This window comes from Biomphalaria glabrata, chromosome 1 (genome assembly GCF_947242115.1).
Source record: "Biomphalaria glabrata chromosome 1, xgBioGlab47.1, whole genome shotgun sequence".
In the NCBI taxonomy this organism is placed as follows: Eukaryota; Metazoa; Mollusca; class Gastropoda; family Planorbidae; genus Biomphalaria; species Biomphalaria glabrata.
In genome coordinates this window covers 81,513,833-81,534,812 of record NC_074711.1, presented here as the reverse complement: position 1 = coordinate 81,534,812, position 20,980 = coordinate 81,513,833, and the positions used below count along the sequence as shown (strand labels likewise).

The 20,980-nt window shown below is 33.7% G+C and overlaps 1 protein-coding gene across 4 annotated transcripts in view; it reads right to left on the bottom strand.

Annotated features, from left to right (window-relative positions):
* Positions 1–6,184: 6,184 nt before the first annotated feature.
* The window catches only part of LOC106075124 (tetratricopeptide repeat protein 37-like), a 32,083-nt gene continuing 17,287 nt past the window's right edge, over positions 6,185–20,980 (bottom strand). For all 4 annotated transcript variants that reach the window (XM_056018044.1, XM_056018043.1, XM_056018045.1 and 1 more), the window contains exons 28-45: positions 20,634–20,702; positions 20,447–20,521; positions 19,522–19,663; positions 18,506–18,599; positions 18,313–18,399; positions 17,671–17,798; positions 17,027–17,150; positions 14,708–14,882; positions 13,559–13,726; positions 13,173–13,293; positions 12,198–12,323; positions 11,797–11,918; positions 11,136–11,246; positions 10,792–10,883; positions 9,571–9,637; positions 8,800–8,918; positions 7,540–7,681; positions 6,185–6,593 (exon numbers count right to left, since the gene is read on the bottom strand). In XM_056018044.1, the coding sequence (XP_055874019.1) occupies positions 6,519–6,593; positions 7,540–7,681; positions 8,800–8,918; positions 9,571–9,637; positions 10,792–10,883; positions 11,136–11,246; positions 11,797–11,918; positions 12,198–12,323; positions 13,173–13,293; positions 13,559–13,726; positions 14,708–14,882; positions 17,027–17,150; positions 17,671–17,798; positions 18,313–18,399; positions 18,506–18,599; positions 19,522–19,663; positions 20,447–20,521; positions 20,634–20,702 (2,037 nt within the window). In that variant the 3' untranslated portion in view covers positions 6,185–6,518. The remainder of the gene's footprint in view (positions 6,594–7,539; positions 7,682–8,799; positions 8,919–9,570; positions 9,638–10,791; positions 10,884–11,135; positions 11,247–11,796; positions 11,919–12,197; positions 12,324–13,172; positions 13,294–13,558; positions 13,727–14,707; positions 14,883–17,026; positions 17,151–17,670; positions 17,799–18,312; positions 18,400–18,505; positions 18,600–19,521; positions 19,664–20,446; positions 20,522–20,633; positions 20,703–20,980) is intronic.

Sequence of the window (20,980 nt, the reverse complement as noted above, 5' to 3'; positions counted from 1 at the left end):
GACATTTTGACAGGTCAGTGGTTCCCAAACTTGTGCTCCACGGAACCCTAGTGTTCCACCAGGCCTTAATAGATGTTCCACAAACTACTGGAATAATTAACTAATAGGCCACCATGTGAATTAACCTCAAAACAAAAATAAGCAGAGTGTTTCGCTAAATATTCAGAATGTACAAAGTGCTTCGTTAAGGAAAAAGTTTGGGAAACACTGTGATAGGGAAACGACAAAAACAAAGAAACTTGTTGAGGACTAACGAGTCATCTCATCTTGTATTTATGCTTTCACCAGCATACACTCCCCACACTGTTTCATTTCTTAAATGCTTATATTAAGCATGTTGTTTTATTTATTGTGATTATAACTTTTGTTATACATAGTCAAGTGATCATTACTGATTGGAAGAACCTTTTTCGTCTTCTGTATAAATAGAACATGGTAATATACAAAAATAAATTCAACTACTAGACAAACTTTAAAACTTTTTTAAGATATATTTTATCCCAAAAAGATGTGACTGTGTTATTTAAAAATATGGTAATTATTAACTTCTACAAGTTATTGTAAGCATTTTTTTTAAGCGCTACACTTTATCAAAGAATAATAGTGCACTTTGTCTTTTGCAAGCTGATCAACTAGTAAGCTATTTCCTTTGAAATTTTGATTTTCACCCCATTTTAATTTTCAAGCTCTTCTATTGTGAAGTTGACATAGGGAATTGGTCTTAAATGGCTCAGTGTGCTGTTTGATTGCCAATTTTTTACAACACATTTTGGTCCTTAAACTATAGACCTATGTGTGTGTGTGTGTGACTGTAAGGTCTTTGGTCCTAACAACAGTCTGCAATGCACTCCTTACTCCACTGTCTACCTGTCACCTTTAAAAATAAAAGAAATATCAAAAAGGAAAGAGAGAGATAATGGACTACTTAGATATTGCAGTTGAATTTCATATTCTGATATCAAATGAAATATTATTTTTTTGATATTGTTTGTGTAAAAAAAAATGTTTCTATTTGTAAAGTAAATGTGTTGAATTCATGTAACCCTGTTTTAGTATTTGTACATTTTTAGTTTTCAAATATCAAGTGCAATCAATTCTTTTGTATGGCATGGTCTCAGCAGAAAAATGTAGCAGTTGCCATAACTAGACAGAATTTGGGAGAATCCCCACATTTTGTTTTATTATTACTATATGCTCAAAAAATCGATAAGCTTTTATATTTAATTTTTCAATTTTTTTGTCATTTTAATATCTAATTACTAAGATCTGCCTGGTCAAGTGGTTTGTGTTTTGGATTGTTGTCCTAATGGTCCTAAAATTGGACCCTACCCGCAGCCTCTTTTACCATCTTGGGGTGGGGGGGGGGGGGGGGAGGTTTGGGTTAGGATGTAACAGGTAAAACAAAAACATGTCACATTGTAACATGTTACACTTACATTTGACTGTTCTATCCTGTCTCTAGATATGACAGTTATTAAAATAAACTAATGTATTAATAGTATTTTAATGCAATTTCAAAACAAGTTTTAACAACATTTTTTGTCCAATTCATTTCTTAATAGTTAATGTAATCCATTTTGTAGACTGACTTGATTCATTCACAGTGGTTCTGATACATTAATATTTCAATACATTTTTATAAATTAAAAAAAATATTTTTTGATTGCAGAGCCAAATTTGATACTATAGTTAATTTTTTATAAAAATAAACTTTTATTTTATAATGTTGTTACTAAAACAGAAGTGGCTTTGAACAGTTTAGTTTAAAATGTAATTTTGTGCGGACAATGCAGTTAGTCACTGTGATCAAAAAGACCTATAAAAATATTTTTTGAGAATTTATTTTTGCAAAGTGATATTAAATAATGATATTTTAATTTTTCATTTACTTTGAATTCCATTTTTAGAATTATTTTTTTTCAATTAAAAAAAAATGTTAAAAATCTACATTTCTACAACAAATATTTACCAACTAATTTATTCTCTTACATGAATATTGTGTATACCAGTCTACATGATGTGATAAATGTCTACCAATAATTTTCAGTTTGTACTTACACAGTTCAGAAAATCATCTACATAAGAGTATCATCATTTGATTTTTTTTTCTGGTCGGAAATATTTTACTCTAAAATGTATACATTATTTTTGTTTAATGCAAGAAAAATATCTTAACTTATAATTTTAAGTGTAAAAATGTATAAATATACATGGAAACTCAACACCCATTTTTTTTTCTATAATTTACAATTAGTAGCAGTAACTTGCTCATGTCCTCAAGCCTTATATTTTTTAAGGACAAAACATGAGCAAAGCATTTATGTTTCATGTAACTTCTATTGTCATAATACTGATGAAACTTTAATTGTCATAATACTTAACTATTATATAATGTCTTTTACTCCTATTAGCATAAGTATTTTTCTTTAACGTTCCTTGAATGAATAGGTTTTATAGTTATGTTTGGCTAGACTAAAGTTGATGGATGTTTTACAAATTAAGAGGAGATGCGGCGGTTGAGGGGTAAAGCGTTTTGCTTCAGAACTGAAGGGGTCCTATATTTGAATCCTGGTGAAGACAGGGATTTTTAATTTCTGGTACTTTAGGGCGCCTCTAAGTCCACCCAGCTTTAATGGTACTTGACATTAGTTGGGGAAAAGTAAAAGTAGTTGGTTGTTGTGCTAGCCACATGACACCCTTGTTAACCATGGGCCATAGAAACAAATGACCTTTACTATCAACTACCCCATAGATCGCAAGGTCTGAATAGGATATTTACTTCTTTTTTACTAATTTAGAATATAACCAGTGAAAAAGCTTTTAGTTTATGGCAAAGTTAAGTTTCTGTGTATTAATACACTTTCTGATTTAGTTGATGGATTATGTCTGTATCTATTAAAGGTTATTGTTATTCTGTATATTAAAGATGATCACCCAAGTATTTGGTTCCAAGTGTTTGAACTCTGCCATATACCTACATTTTACACTGCCTCCTTACAAATATAGATATTTTTATTTGATAAGCATAATGTATTTCAATGATGATTTCCTTCATACATCAACTTAAAAAGACTTAAAATAGGTGTGGCCATCGCTGGTCGATGCTGGTCACTGAATTGAAATTATTTTATTATACTTGTGACTTTTTTTTTTTACTTTAAGCATGACTTCAGCCTGTAACCACTGACTGTAGAGTGTTTGTAGTACGTTCTTTACTGTTAGACTAGTAGTCTGTAGTGTTCAAATATTGTCCACAGTTCACACACAGTTTGCTAAATGCACCACTCTATAGTATTTAAGTATTTTCTGTTGTTGTTTTTTTATAGAAAATTACTATATCCAGTTGTTGTTTTTTAATTTATATTTGTTTGTTTTTTAACTTTTACTTTCTATTTTGGTTGTAATAAGTCTTTGTTTTCATACACTGGTCAGTATTATTATATTTTAAAATTTTAATTCTTTTTATTTCACTCATTTAAAAGGTACATTTTACACGGTACATTATTATATAACGTGTTCTACTAAATTTGACTAAAATAAAGTACGACTCAAACTTTGATAGTATTGTGTTGTGATTTATTGCACTGAAAAGTGTCTTTAACTATGATTTTAGATGGTATAGCAAGGTAGGCTTGGATTATATTATATATTGGGCTATATTATTATCTGTGTGGAAATGTTTTACAACTGTGCATTACACATTATTAGTACTATAGCACACATACATTCACACCCCAGTTTCTCTTAAACATTACATGTGAACCTTAACAACAGTAAGTTACAGTCTGGTGGCCCTCCTGTGGAAACGTCCGCCCGGGGAAACGGATAGGCAAAGTACGGTAGCACACATAGCTCTCAGTGGGCTACCACACGTACGATCGAGAGACTGTACACAGCACGTGGTAGGGATGTAACAAAGGCTCGCTAACCCGTCCAACACCCCACCGATTCGTTCCCCATCGGGGGCCATACGCGCTGTGATGGACCCTCGCACGGGTTCGGTGGGACATAATAGGCATACGAAAGGCCCCCACGCGGCTCGGCCTCCGGCCTCGCACGAGAGGGGGATACTCGTGTGGGGCTCAAGGGGGTCGTGTCCTGCGACATACCGGACGAGAGTACATGATCGTTTCGGATAAGGCGGGATTTCGGACAGAGGGATTGGTGAAGAGCCGATGCCTCATCCTGGCCATGGATAAAATCCTTTCCTTGGTCAAGAGGTCCATAAAAGGGAACCGGATGTTCTCGGACCTTAAGGACATCTGAAACAGGAAACTTATCCAAGAAATTAAAGTTCCCCTTTCAGACCTTGTGGTCTATTTAGCAGATGATGTAGAGATCATCTGTTTCTGTGGCCAACACAATGACCAACCACCTTTACTTACTAATGTCAGGTTCCCATTACAGCTGGGTGGACTCGAGAGGTGCCCAAAAGATGCTGAAATTTTAAAAAATCCCAGTCTTCACCAGGATTTGAAATCCAAAAGTGGTGAGACTTAAATAATCAGCAGCTTAACTATGTTGATGATCTTTTTATATTGAATCATTATCTCATCTGCCCCTTGACTTTCATTGTAGGGGTGCTGCAACAGTTTGCAAAACCAAATCCCTCTACTCTTTTATGGTCAGCAGCTGTTCTTAGCTCTTGAAAGATGTTTGACTATTTCCTCCAGTGTGACTATGACAAAAAAAAGTGTCAGCCCATTTCACTTGCAGGTGATAGTCTTAGGCTCAAGTCCACTTGGATATAGTATGATTATTTGATTATAGACTTAGAAATTTTGTCTTGAGCACAGCTCCACATGCAAGGTAAAAGCTGGCAACATGTACCATAAAGACAGGTCGAGGTGAGCTTAACTCTAGGTATTGAAGGAACTAGAACAATATGTTCATGAAGCTTTCTTCAACATGGTTTGAAGTGTTTTTGTTTCCCTCCTGGAAATGAAGTCCAATCGCAGAGAATGAAGATCTGTAAGCTTTGTTATGGTATGGACCCTACTTGGCTATCATCCATGGCATTGGGTTGTGGGCTTAGCGAGCCCTGATTGAACTGTGGCACTGAGCTTAAGGTGTGCTATATTTATTTTGAATAATTTGCATAACTTGTACATGACCTTGTAAATACTATTGGTATTTATTCATAATTTATGACATATTACATCATCTATCCAATAAACTGTTGTACTTAAACTTTTGTTGTTAACTGATATAGGTTAACTTATCATTATTACTTGTTCTGTGTAATTATCTAACATGTTACCTAATAAACTGTCAGGGGTATCCGGCAGACGAGCCACGGCCAAATTACAACCCCAACAGGAAGCTAATAATCAGCATTGAGGTGGAGGAAACCCGGTGGAGCAAGTCACTCTAGATAGACCTGTAAACCCGCCTTGACACTCCAAACCTAAACACTTTTGCAGCCACATTTGACTACCAAGCCTACAACTCCCAACCTAAACACTTTTGCACCACATTTGACTAACACAAATCTCAGCCACAACACTTTTGCAGCCACATTTGACTACTAAGCCTACAACTCCCAACCTAAACACTTTTGCACCACATTTGACTAACACAAATCTCAGCCACAACACTTTTGCACCACATTTGACTAACACAAATCTCAGCCACAACACTTTTGCACCACATTTGACTAACACAAATCTCAGCCACAACACTTTTGCACCACATTTGACTAACACAAATCTCAGCCACAACACTTTTGCAGCCACATTTGACTAACACAAATCTCAGCCACAACACTTTTGCAGCCACATTTGACTACTAAGCCTACAACTCCCAACCTAAACACTTTTGCACCACATTTGACTAACAAGCCTACAAATCTCAGCCACAACACTTTTGCACCACATTTGACTACCAAGCCTACAACTCCCAACCTAAACACATTCACTCATGTTGTTGTTTTTTCTGATCAGGCTATAGGATTTTGTACTTCAGACTTCTTGGAATCTACTAGTCTGACCATTCAACATTGAACAAAATAAAAATTGATATCAATGTAAATACAAAAGATATGTCTAAATGTTACTAATGCATGCTACAAGAAAATCAGCACAATAAAACATGCAAAAGATTAAAACTTGACCATTAAAAAAAAATCAACAAAGTCTTTTTTTTTTCAAATCAAATTTTTGTATTCTATCATAGTGAAAATAAAGTTCAATTAATACACATTGTGATCAACATTCTTTGAAATATTTAGTTTATATCTTTTTTTTTGAATGAACAGCTGTAATTGTATTATTATATTATGAATTATAACATAAGTGATTTGACAGGCAACAGTTCTAAAAATCTTTTCATATTTGTTCAATAAACAATTCACATATTTGATAGAATGTTAGTGGAATAAATAAAGCTTTTAATATGTATATAAATATATTATTTAAATTTCTCCAGACAAATATGTCGAAATTTTTTATTTAAAAATGTATTTCACATATAAATAATTGATACATATAATAGAGATAGAGATTTTGTATTTCAATCAGTTATTTAGCTGATAATGACTGAAACATTTCCACAGTTTTAGAGTCTCCTCTAGACTTGGCATCTTGTAATATATTCTGAAACAAAAAATTCATGATAATTCAGAAACAAAACATAACAAATGATATACATCTTCAAACTATAAGTGAGGGGCTTAATAGACTAAGAAACTATCAAGATAAACCCATGTATAGTGTATGTCAGCACAAAGGTCAGGAGCAAGTGGCTTCACTGACTTATCAAAACTGAATAATGCAAGTCAGAGAAAACAATGATCTCTAACAAACATGCAAATATTTTCCCAGCCTCAGTTGAGCATGCTCAAGAAAACGTCTTTGAAAGAATGATTAAATAACAAAGTAAAAGAATATGGTCCCTGTTATATGGGTCAAATGTGATTTCAGATTGTAGAACTGAAAGAATGATCAGTGAGTACCAACCAAATCCAACAAAGTGATTCTCACATGTAACTGTTCTTCTTAGTAATATTTCTGTCCTTTTTTCTTTTACGCTTTCGATGTTCCTTCAGAATTGAAGAATATTACATCCTGCAGGACGGAAAAGGTGGCAGTGGGCAGATTTCAAGTCTGGACTCATCGAGACAAAGTGCATAGCACACAACCAGGCAGTCATCCATAATATGTCCACAGAACTGATGTTCAAAGATAAGAAGACTAAAGTGTCTGACTTCAGGTGTTTGATGTTCAGCATCAGTCAAACAAAAAAGTGAGCAAGAGTTACAGAAAATCAATTGGTGGCATATTGTGGAACAAATATGGTTGAAAATGCACCTTGCATTTCTTTCTGAAGAATTCATTTATTCTGGGTTTAATAAAATAGAATTTTACATTTGTAAACGTATTACACATTACTTCTGAACAATATCTTTTGAAACTGTCCAATTCATTCGCTGCATGCTTAATTTTTTTTTGTGTTTGCAATTAGCGCTTCATCTTTTCTACAGCAGTAAGTAATTCATAAATTAAATAAACGAAGAATTAAAATAGTGAAACTAGTTCTCACTTGAATCAGATTTTGGTCTTGTTCTTTTGTTGATCCCCAAGAAAGTTTTAGCAACCATTGTCTAGCCAGAGAACTACAGAATCCAACATCTTCATTGGCACTGACTTTGTCTAGTGCTGTAGCAAACAAGAATTTAGCTTTCCTGTGAAACAACACAAAAATGAAACAAATATCTATAAACACCATTGACTCTATGTATATTTATCTTTGGTGACAATGACCCTAAGTTAGAATTTTTTATATTTAGCTTAATGGTGGCAAATTTAGGTGGACATGTGGAGATAAGAATCTTAACATGAATTAACAGACAAGTCTAAACACACTAAGACTCTTATATTAACAGACAAGTAAAGACTTTTAAATTAACAGACATGTCAACACACAACTCCTTACTATGCAAAATATATGGCAAGAAATACCAGGCTCCTTAAGCCAACATGTTTACTAAATATTTTCTAAGCATTCATTAACAGAAAGGCAAAGCAAATGATATGTTACAAGTGTTACTAATAAAAAGATGCTATTTCAATTGATATTTGATATAGTTGAGAAAAAAAAGCTCAAGGCTCAAAAATATCAATGATATCAGTAATTCAACTGATACTGACAACTAAATATTAATATCCACCACAGTATTGTATGGCTTTGCGACCTGGGTGCTCTCTAGAAGGCATCTAAGGCTCCTCAAACACTTCAATCAAATGTGCTTCAGCTCCATAATTGGCGCTACTTGGACTACCTTACAATTAACCATGCTTTGCTGGAGCTTAGTGTGGACAGTATAGAAGCACCACTTACAGTTCGACAGTTGCACTTTTTCCACATCTTTATTGGAGAGCTTAAAGGAGGACAGCATAACAGAGGTGCCCCGCATAAGTGCTATAAAAATGAACTCAGTCGCCATTTCGCCCTATCAGGCATAGAGGAAAGTTGCTGGCAACAGAATGCCTCTGAAAGAGACAGTTGGAGAGCTCTCATGAAGGCTGCGTGGGACACACATTTGAGGCCCAGAGGAAAGTCCTTGTAGAAGACAGGCACAGAAGATTAAGGAAAACAGACCCCTGGCAGACAACAGTCTTGTCTGCATCAGATGAGCATTCATCCTTAAGCCCCAAAATCGAAGACATTGCCACTATTATCATTATTTATCTAATATTATGGGACTTCCAGAACAATAGATACAATATAGAAAGATCCAAGTCACTATGGTGCTTATGAGTAAAATTGAGCTCTAAATGTCAGTTTAATATAAATGTATACCTGTTATCATTTGCAGCTAAAGCTCTATAGGCATCCATGATTAAAAGAATTGGAGAGTCCTTCATATCAGTTAGTATTTCTTCAAATTTCTTCTTAAAGTTAAGAGATTCTGGCTGGTCCTGTTATCATTCAACAAAATACAATAAAAGGTAAAAGTAGAAAAAAACTTTTTTATCAAGATCTCTGAGTAATGCTTTTAATTTCAACAAGAAAAACATAAAAAATACTTTAAAAAAAAAAAACAAAGCTTATATTAAGTGTAATTGTATCAAGTAGTTTGGATCTGTCATGTAATTATTATATGTACAATGGACCTAAACATAATAAATCTGTGCGATTAGAAATATTTTTACCCATTGTATTTGTTTAGCTTTTAGCTTTCTCAATGCGCTATGAACCTATCACTTGTCTGGACCAGTTGTGAAGGGGAAGGGGGGGGGGTATCTTTGTGAATGTTTACATTCATTTTTTAAATCCATGTTCACTCAGGGCTCAAGAGGACTCAAAGGTACTAATTCAACTTATATCACCAAATCTGTCAAATACGATTTCTTTCTCTTGTTCAAGATACCACACAAAATAATTAATTACCAATAGTTGATTAACTAACTGGTAAACTTTTTTAAAATTGATTCTTGTCTTATCAGGTAAAAAAAATAATTGTGCAAAATTTCAGCTTGATCCGAGATTGGGTGGTGAGATTGGGTAAAAACTTTTCACCATACAAACAGACAGACAGATTTGTAGAAAAGCTTTGTAAAAAAAAGATACCTTCAAGCCACAGAAAGCTATATAGGCAAGTCTCTCTTTCAAATTGTGCAGGATGCTATCAGAACAGCTGCAGTGAGAGAAACAGAAAAATGTTAGTTAATTTATATTTTATTTATCTCTAGTAAAAAAAAGCTAAAAGAAAAAACTTCATTAAAAACACCATGGCTTCAAAAATGTTCAAATGCAATTGCAATTTTAAATACAACAAACTGAAGTTATACTTTAACTTTCTAGATGAAAAGAAAACCAAATGGGCATTGACATTGTTCAATCTTGGATACTTTAAAAACTTGGACACTATTGCTTTTAGATTTAAAATTGAATTCACAATGTGATCAGTGGAAGGTCATTTCTATATATCTGAAATAAAATAGCCTTTCTATTTTACTACAATCGCTACCACTATCTTTTGTTTTTAATTGATTTGAAGATGATAATAATAATAATAATTGCAAAAAACAATGTGGTTGCTAAAAGGTAACATTTCTAGCTCCTGTAACTTTATATGAGCATTAATTCACAGAGCAACTGACATGATATTTAATGAGCGAAGGAAAAACTAAGGAGATTTTTTTCTTCTGAATTTTTAGCAACACAATTAGCAGTCATTATTTTGAAGAAGAAAAAAATTATTATATTTGAATAATAGTTAATCTGTAACACAATGGACCATCTCTCTTTTTTTCACTAATTTCATTCTTTTGAAAGAAGACAACGCAATCAGATAAAGGAGACCCTAGATATGTGCCCACATGAACTGCTGGACTGTCCCCCTGTATCACTTTATACATAACTTCTTGCAGCTGTCTATAGAGGCATAATGGGTAACTAGTCTAGTAGACCCTTTGCTACTGACTTTTTGTCATAAACTTGTGAATTTGTATCTGAAGCTTCCACAATAACCAGAAAATCAAAATAAAAAGAACTTTAGGGCAGGAATGTACTTTCAATTTATCAATTTAATCATTACCAATGGGTTTACAAACTTGGCTTACATTTCATTTAATTTAGACAATTTCAGGAGCAACATTGTATTTAATTATTATTTTTTAATATTTTTTCTAACAGTATCTACAGTATAATAGTACGGTATAACAGAAGCTTGATTACAACATATTTAAGAGATTAAAAATTAAGCTTGATTACAACATATTTAAGAGATTATACTACAAGCTTGATAACAACATATTGAAGAGATAAAGACCAAACAATGTGAGTTACCAGTTTTGTGTTTCAGTTTGTTGAATTAATCTATCTAACATGTTGATGGCAGTCTGGTAGTCATTGTGATGGCAACACAATTCACAATCAACCTATACAAAAAAAAAAAAAACAGGACACTTGATTTACTCAAATACATTTTTGATTTGTGGTTCAACTTTCCAAAATTGTATTTCCTACTCACCAAATTAGGACTCTATTCTAACAAAGACTTAATGTCATGCTATTGTTACTTCCACAGTTATCCTATGAACATTCAGTATAATACCCCTAACACAGTTTCATAATTAAATGATAAGTTGTTGTTTTTTTAGCTTATCATTGAAAAGAAAAACAGTTCCTACCAGAAGTTGAAGTCTTGAAAGTATTCTACTGTCAGAAATTTCATGCAAAGGATTAATTTTTCTTGTCAAATAAGATGTTATAGACTTGTAAAACATTTCTTCAACTGTTGACTTGAAACAAGAGATACACACAAAATATTAAAACATTGTGATACACTTTTTGTTCACTATAACCAACTTAAATTTCATTTTAAAACATATCAATACACAGAATAGTATATATTTTTCTAATTTGATTTTTATCTATACTATTTAAAATAATGTGATCTAATTCACCTAAAATAATGTGATTGAATGAAGTGATGATGGTTTCAAGCGCCCCATTACAAATATAAATGCTTCTAATGGCATGCATCTCACATAGCCTCTGACAACCATTTCAACCCCTGAGCTCAGTGGAACAGTACAAGAAAAGGGGCAAAGGTGCTAAACTAAATTAGTAAGCTTCAGGCCAGGTGGGGCTCCTAAGCCTTGACTGGCTAATGAACTAGGAGAAGGAAAACTCTGAATCTAAACCGCCAGGTTTTCATCTTGTTACCAGAGTGCTCTAGTGAAATGAAAAAGTACTATACCAGATAAACTAAAGGAAACCTACAATCTAATTTATTTAAAATTATGTATTTACAATAATATAACATATTCTGTTGAAAAAACAACTTACTAATGTATGCCCCTCTTGAAATCTTTTCAAATACATTTGTGCAGAGTCAATATCTTTCCTCTCAATGCAGTTGACAACAAACATTTGCAGACACCAAGACCTAAGTTCTGGAGTTATCCTATCTAAAAAACATGAATTAAAAAAAAAACACACACTTAATATTGATTAGAGTAATTAGGAAACTGATAGAAGAAATGAGTGGTCATAGAAGCAATGAATGAAAACTTAGAAGAAATAAGTGGTCATAAGAGAAATATAATTACAAAGAAGCAACGAGTGGTAACAGAAGCAATGAGTGGTCAGATAGATAGGAGCTAATGACAGTTTAAAAAACTGTCTACTTAGAGAAGCAGCTTATAACAACCAACACCAGTAAATAGTCTCAAGGTTGTTCTACTTACTATCCTCAAGCAGTATGTTTAGAAGACCTTGCTCCACTTGAAACAAATTGCTACACTTTGAGTTTTTCATGACAACAGCCTCTGCATGAACTGCCGCTGCCAAATTACTTAATGCTAGATGACAACCTGCAGGTAAAGAATGTCAGAAAGTCAGCTACTGGATCTAAGAAATGAAAAAACAGTAGACCATTTTTTTCCCCTATAAATGTCTTTTTTTTACTTTCTCACCTTGAAGAGCTTGGTGGCTAAATCGTAAAGCACTTGTTGGCATTGTTTATATGAGTATCTTGAATAATTCCCCTTGACTAAGGGAGCGAATGTTGGAATTTTATGTGTCATGTGTGTTAACAAAGTGTGTAAATAAATTCCCTCATGAATCTGGTATTATAGTGTTGGCGTTGTTTATGGTTCTTAAGTGTAGTATTTCTAGTTAACATTTCAAACCAATGGGATCTCGGATTCATATCTCAGTGTAGACTTTCAGGATTTTTAAGGACAGCTAAAAAGGGTACCTGACAGTGGATGGGGGAAAGTAAAGACGGTTGGTTGCTGTGATAAAAACATCACACCCTTGTTAATTATAGACCATGAAAACAGATGCCCATTAGATGATCTGCCCTATAGATCGCAAGGTCTGAAAGATGAACTGAACTTACTTTTTTACTTCAAGTTACACAACGTAGCAACAAAAAAAAAGTGTTCATAAGTCAAATAATAAAACAATTTACTCAAACTTGGGATGTGTGGCAGAGTGGCATAAACTACAGGGTAACCTATCAAGAAGGTTATTCAAATCCCAACTAAGTGCCTAAAGGTAGCACAGAAACCTTCTCTCGGATACGACATGTCCAAAAGGAGATTGTAACATAGGGCACTGAGCATACCATAGGGCACTGAGCTGGCTATAGCATGTAAGATTTGCACTATCAAAGCAATTTTTAAACAAATAAATCCCAATGTGTTGTAACAAGTTACCTGGATTAGCATGGAATGCTTTTTGTGCAGTTTTCAAGACATTCTGATCATTGCACTTCCTGTGATGTTGTCCAACTAATAGTTGACTTAGTGTTTGTACTAAATCAAACTGTGGGTCATTCTGCAGGAGAGATTAATGAAAAACTATAATACACATAGGTATTTAAAGTATATATGTCAGAGAGACAGACTATAATACACACAAATACATTCACTGAAGTGTGTGTGCCAGGTAGGAATATTTCATCAGCATACATTCAAATTTTTTGTATTTTAACACAAATATTCATATCAATTTTTAAAATGTGTAATTCTATCAATGATCATTCCATGCAATTATGTGTTCTCAATGCATGTTAGAATAATGTGGCTCAAAACATATTTACTTCTTGTCGGCTATCACGAAGACACAGAAACTGTAGAATTGAATGCAAGATTTCTGACTTGGTTAATTTGGTCCAAGAACTGAGAAGACATTGTCCTAAGAGACTTGTTAGAGCTGGCGTTGTCTCACACACTTGTTTCAATTCAATTAAACCTTCCTCGAAACTGTCCTAGAATTAAAAAGGTATATAGAAAGTATTTTAAGTCCAAAAAAAAAATATTTTATGACACAAAAACAGATTCTAATGACAATTTCACTTCTTGATTTTTTAATTAATTTTTTTTTCAACTATTGATAAAATTAATATATCAGTCAGTGTTCTTCAAATTAAAAACTTTATGTGATGCAAAATAGTTCACTGGTAAATACAGTTAAAACAGAATATATCAAATAAAAAATAATAAAACAAAATATAATACAAAGACATATCTTCATTTTAAATATTAAGTGTTCTAAATGAAATAGTTATCAAAATGTGTTTAGTATAGTTAAAATATTGCACTATGTTAAAGATCAAAGAAATGTGCCACCAAATGTCTCAACTTAATGGTCAGGTTCTAAATGAGAAAAGGAAAGATTGTTGAATAATTTTATAGCTCATAGAAAGAAAAAATAACAATTGTTAACAGCCTTAAGTAGTAATTACATGGTAATTAATGTCAGACAATATGCAGCATGAGTAGACTATGTTATATGGTTTAGTGGCCAAGAGATAGAAATGATGACTGATGAACTAAAGGTCTCTGACTCTCTCTCTCTGTTGCATTTTACATTTGATTGTACATTGTTTTCCCTTTGCACCTTCTCATGTGACTTAAGAGGTCAATCCTTGATACACAACTGTGGTCACAGGTCTAGTGTTTTTAATGGTGGTGGTATTTTTTTTTCCTTCAGTACTGAGTTATCTTTACTTTATAAAATACAGACCAAAAAAGTAGATGATTATTTGATTACATCCTACACATGTTCCTAGGTCAATCTAGTAATGCATGATTAATGTTCTAATAGCACTAGAGAAGAAGGAGCATTTGTAAAAACATAGCATATGAGTTAAATCAGTTCTGTCAACATTTTTTCTTATTTTTTATTCTTATTGTCAGGTCTTAAAGCTGAAATAACTTGATCCTAAAACTGTGTAAATTTTAAAAACCTGTAAATAGTTTGAGTAGAGTTTCAACAAACTGATCTCCTTCAGGACTTCCTCTTTATCTTCTCTTTTGTAAACCTCTTCAAGTACAGCAGCAGACAAAGTCATGTCTTTCTGTAAAAGTCCCAGGGCACACAGAGCCAACAAGCCATGAAGTGAAGGTTGAGATGTTTGGAAGCTGCAGACACAAAAAAAAGGTGAGCAATATTGACATATATTACATGTCTTAAAATAAAATTTAAGAAAAGATTGTAGCCATTTTGAATAAACTATATCACCAGTAGCACAATTTTAATAGGGGGAGTGGTAGCTGAGCGTCTCAATGAAGAAAGAATGTCCCCAGAGTCCACCCACCTCTAATGAGTACTTGACATAAGTTGGGAAAAGTAAAGGTGGTTGATTGTCGTTAACCATTGACCATAGAAACAGATGAACTTGTCGTCATCTGCCCAATAGATTGCAAGAACTGAAAGGGGTACTTTAATTTTATTTACTAGAAAGGTGATCTTAGTTCCTGCTCCAACTATCGAAGGATAACACTACTGTCCATTCCAGGGAAAGTTTTAACTGCATTCTGTTAAACCAAATGAAAGATGCTGTAGATCAACATCTCCATAACCAACAAGCCGGCTTTCAAAAGGAGAGATCATGCACAGATCAGATAGCGACACTACGAATAATTTTGGAACAGTCCATGGAATGGAACTCCCCTCACTACGTCAGTTTTATAAACTATGAGAAGGCTTTTGAGACTTTTACTTTTGAGACACTATGGAGTGCCTGAAAAATTACAAATATCATCAAAAAGTCATATGAGGGGATGACTTCCAGAATAGCGCATGACAGACAACTGAGAGAGGCATTTGAAATCCAAACAGGAGTGAGACAAGGCTGTTTACTCTCTCCCTTCTTGTTTCTACTAGCCATAGATTGGGTCTTGAAGACAGCAACAGACCAGAAGCGGAATGGTATACAGTGGACACTGTGAAAACAGCTAGATGACCTTGACTTTGCAGATGACTTGGCTCTTCTTTCTCCCACACAGCAGCAGATGCAGGAAAAGATAAATGTTGTTGCAGACAATTCAGCTAGAATGGGTCTTACCATAAACAGAGGGAAGAGCAAGGTGTTCAAGATAAAGGCATCCAACAATACACCCATTACAGTCCAAGGTGAGGCTCTGGAAGAGGTGGAAAGCTTCACCTATCTCGGCAGTATCATAGACCACCATGGAGGAACAGATGCAGATGTCAGAACCCTCATTGGTAAAGCTCGAGCAGCCTTCCATCAGCTGAAGAACACCTGGGGATCTAGGGAAATAAGCACCACCATCAAGATTAGGCTCTTTAACACCATTGTTAAGCTGATACTACTTTATGGAGCAGAGACCTGGAGAACCACCATCACCACCGTGAAAAAAAACAACTATTCATCAATACCTGCCTGAGGAATATTCTTATGATCCGCTGGCCAGACATGATCTTGAATGAGGAACTGTGGCAAAGAACAAAACATTAGCCATTTGAAGTAGATATCCTTCAGAGACGCTGGAGATAAATAGGTCACACCCTTAGCAAGCATGCATCCAACATAACAAGGCAAGCCCTAACCTGGAACCCCCAAGGAAAGAGGAAGAGGGGACTGCCCTGGAATACATGGTGCCACAATCTGGAAGCAGATGCCAAGCAGAGGGGAAAGATGTGGGGACAGTTGGAGAGACTCGCCCAGAACCTTGATGCCTGGAGGAAGCTGGTTGGTGGCCTATGCCCCAGAAGGGACCACAGGCAGAGATGAGATGAGATGAGCACACTTTAAATGGTTAAAATGGTTCTATTTTAACTTGGCATGACTATTGTTTCCTTCAATATTTTAGAAGGAAGACATTGGCAAGGAATCTACTCTATTTACAACTAGACCTTAGTTTTAGCAGACAATCAAAGAAGCATGTGATGAATACATTCTGTCAGACTATGTTTTTTTTTGTGTTGGTTTTTTTTTTTGCCATTTCTTATGGTGATTGCTAATAAGAGCTGGCCAAGTATTATCATAGATAAATGGATTAATTGATCAATGTGTCTAGTATTGTGAGTGTTGTAAATCTAGGCATGGAGTATTGTTTGGATTTGTGTTTCTGTGTTAAGTTACTTGAAATAATGTTCAGAAATCAAATGACTTTTGAATGTCAGTGCTGTTTTTTGTACAATCCTTCAAACCTTTCTATCGTGTCGGATACATCTGATATATTAATGTCTTTCATATCAAAGACAATCTCTTGAGGATATATTTTAAAAGCAGTACATTTATACTAGTTGTGACAATTACCCGCTAAAGAGAAGAGTCTTTGCTTGGCTTTTGTCTCCAGTCTTGTAGGCTACCATACCTAGTGCTGCATACACCTGAGACTCTTCTGGCATACCAGGAACTACAGTCAGGACTTGACTATACACTGAGAAAGAAACATTAATAGTTAGTAGCTGGTTTCAAGGTTAGCTGAAATAAATGTGGGTTTGCGTTGATTTGTTTTAAATTCAGCTTTTCTGAAAATATGACTATTCCTTTTGAAAACCTTTCTTGTTTTTAAATTATTACAGTTAAAAAGTTTAGTTAGCTAAGCAGAATAAGCAGATTGTTTTAAGAATACATTCAAAGTTATGTTGAAAAGTGGTCCATTTACTGCTGTAAGAAATGTAGATAGTTGACATTTTTTTGCCTGTCACAAACCTTGTGAAGTTCTCCCAACTAGCTAAAGACTATGGACTTAACTCTTTCTCTCCGTAATTATTTTCCTTGTTCTTATAGAATTATACATTTTGTTCATTTGTATTTCACTAATCTGTTATGATTAAACTTCAATCTAGTTTAATGGGGTCAAATCAACGTTGGCATCATCAATTAGGAGAGAAAGAGTTAAATTATAGTAAAACTCAATATTACCTATATAATTTCCTCAACAATAAAAGACTTACCATTAAAAGCATCTTTTATTCTACCAGCCTTGAAAAGTGTCAGCCCATAGAAGCATGTATTCTGTACATCTGAAGTCATGGAACATGTCTCATAGAGCTGAATAGACTCTTCATATTTTCCTTGCTTACTGAAAATATCATGAAACGACATCAGGACAATGACACATTGTTTTGAAGTCAGTAACAAGAGGACACATAAGTCAAAGTAATTCTTGGTCAAGTTATTAGGCTAAACACAGGATCTGCATTCACTTATCATGTCAAGTGCCAAACTAGTGTGTGTGGGCAAGGAATGTAATCAAAGCTCTAAAAAAAAAACTCTGTAAAAAGAACATCTGGCATTCAGTCAGGTTTTACACTGCACAGCTCTAACTTATAATCTAAGCTAAGGCATCTCATAATGAAAGGTTAGGCTAACAGTTCTCAACTACGCTGGTAGCAAGGAAAATCAAAAATGAAAGATAATACAGGGTTAATTCTCACAAGTTTATAGAACACCTCAGGGTTAATTCTCTGGCCCTGACTAGTTTACAGATTATTTCAGTTTTGAATCAAGACTTTTGTTTTGTAACTTAAACACCACTGCTTACTAAATAAGTACAATGAGTCACACTTAAAAAAAAGAAGTTAACTCTCACCAACCTCAGTACTCTGGCTAGATTGATTTGAACATCATTTAAATAACTCTCTGAATCATCCCTGAATCCTTCTTTCAATAAGCTTATAGCTCTGAAAAATAAATGGGTACATTTTCTAAACTTTGTAATACAATGCAAAGGAATTAGGTATATTTAGCTGCTAAATCATTACAAGACACTTAATCATTGAATCTTACTTCTGAAATGCTGATACAGAAGAATCTAGCAAGTTTTGATGTTCAAACAGCAAGCCCTGCATATTGTAAGCAACTGGATCTTTCTTTATACGACCTGGGAACAGGAAAATGATATAAAATAGATTAAACCTTGTTTTTAATACAAAGTCTAAGTAGGCCTAATACTGATCTCTTTAATAAGGTGTTTGGATCTTCCTTCAAACATGAAAAGTCTTTTTATCCTAGGATTAAACAATGCAACTCTGTTAGTCACTATCCTAGTTCACATATGACTAAATTTTATTGCCAGCAAAAAACTTGATCACCTTAGAAAATCAATGATGACCCTTAAAGGATGTGACCATCCAAATGATAGAACCACTGTACCACTGTCTCAAAAGAGATAAAGACAGTCGAAAAAATTTAAACCTTATAGGCTATGGGCCTCAATAACCAAGAAATACCAAGTAAAAAAAAAAAACAGCTATCAATATATAGGTTTTAAAATACTTTTTTCATAAAAAAAGCATACTATAACTATCAAGTTAACTCATTACTTTACTTAAGTCTTTACAGTTAAGTTGAGCTTTTAGATTATCTTTTAGAAAACAAGAAAGGAAACATGTAAACAGGCACAACATGCCTAAACAGTCAGCTGATTTTCTACTAAAACATGATCAAAATTTCTGCAGGGCATGAGGTGATGGCAGCAACAGAAAACAACAAAACTCTTCAGTCAATTTATATTTATGTTGATCATTTCTGAAGCATGTGTCACATTCTATCCTATTTTATATCATTGTAATTCATTTGACTGCTAGATAGCTTTCAGATTTCAGTAATAACCTTTGCTAAGACACAAAAAAGCAACAAAAATTTAAACTTAAATTAAACTCAAGAGATTAAATCTAGATTCAACGTGTACCTTCAATTACAACCAAGCATTCTGACCAGTCTGCTGTACAGGTAAGTTAGAAATGATAATAAAGTTTTGAACCAGTTTAGAACACATTATTATTTAACAATGCAAAGATTACGTGTATATCTTGTCATGTCATCACTAGCTGCTGGTACTGCTGCCATCTGCTGGATACTGTAATGGTAGACATCAGTTTTTCTAACACTGGCATCCCCTAGAACTTTCAATACCCACTGACTGTATCCTAGACTGCTCTCCAACTGTTCAAATGAAATATACAAATCTGAAACTGTACTAACTCAAGTCATATATATCTTCAGCCAGCATTAGAACATTGAAATATGATTAAAAACAAACAAAACAATTTCAGTTCATTGCAAAGAAATGCAAAGATTGAAGTAAAAGATTCCAGCTTCAATGATACAGAAGTTTAATTTCTCCAAATACACAACAATAATTCAACAATATTTAAATGGCTCACTGATGTCCAGCCCACCTCTTTTGACTTAGATCCTCCCACACCTTTCCAAGCAATTTTAGGATTGGAGGGGGAATACAAATTGAATAATAATTTTTTGCACACTTATTTTCTATTTCCTACCACACCTTTCTGAGCATCAGAAAGGGGGGGGGGGGGAAAGCTGGCTGTCAATTCCGACATTTGCAGGAGGCAGCAAGAGGGCTGTTTTGTTTGTTTGTTTTTTTTCATTCTTTTTTTAAAAAAAAAAAAAACAAAGAAGTAAACTAAAAGCATGCATTGATGACATCACTCTGAACATAAACCATAAGGAAATAACTTTGGTGCTTTACATTTCAACAAAAGCAAAAGATGATTGAAGTTTGTAAGGATCAACATGATCAGAATATGTATAGCTATTGGACATTGGAAACAGCAGTGTTATGATAAAATCATGCAATAATGTTTAACTACAACACAAAACTAAAAAAAATTAAAAAATTATGAATCCTTCACTAAAGTCTAAATCTATGCAATAGCCATCAAATATAAAATTGGTATAATCATTTTAAAGGTACAAACATACATTGAATCCAAGCTCTGAAGAGTGTCGAAATAAATCCATTGCCTCATTTGATTGAACTGTTTCAGCAATCATTGCCTGAAGAACAAAATTAACTTAATGAAAATAAGCAGTACTAAACTAAAAAGAAATAAGATGATATTTCAAGTATTAACTAACTAGAAAACAAATAGGCATGAACAATCTTTACCTGGCCAATCCAACAAGCCACATATGTTGGGTCAATACTCTGGGCATTTTTAAAAGCATTGTAAGCAAGCTGTAAATAGAAGTGGTATCAAATATTACACATAAAAGGTTTGGTTGATTTCAACAATTTTCTTTTCTGAATTAATAATAAATTAATATTAACTAAATTAAATATTAAATTATATATTAAATTAATGTTAATAATAAATACAAAAGGGAAAAAAACAATTTTAACCTGGAAGTAAATAAAAAAATCAACTCTATTGTAAGGTTTGGTTTCATGCAAAATGGAATTTAAAGTCAACAAAATAATACAGATTTTTTTTTCTAAATTTAAGTACTTAAATA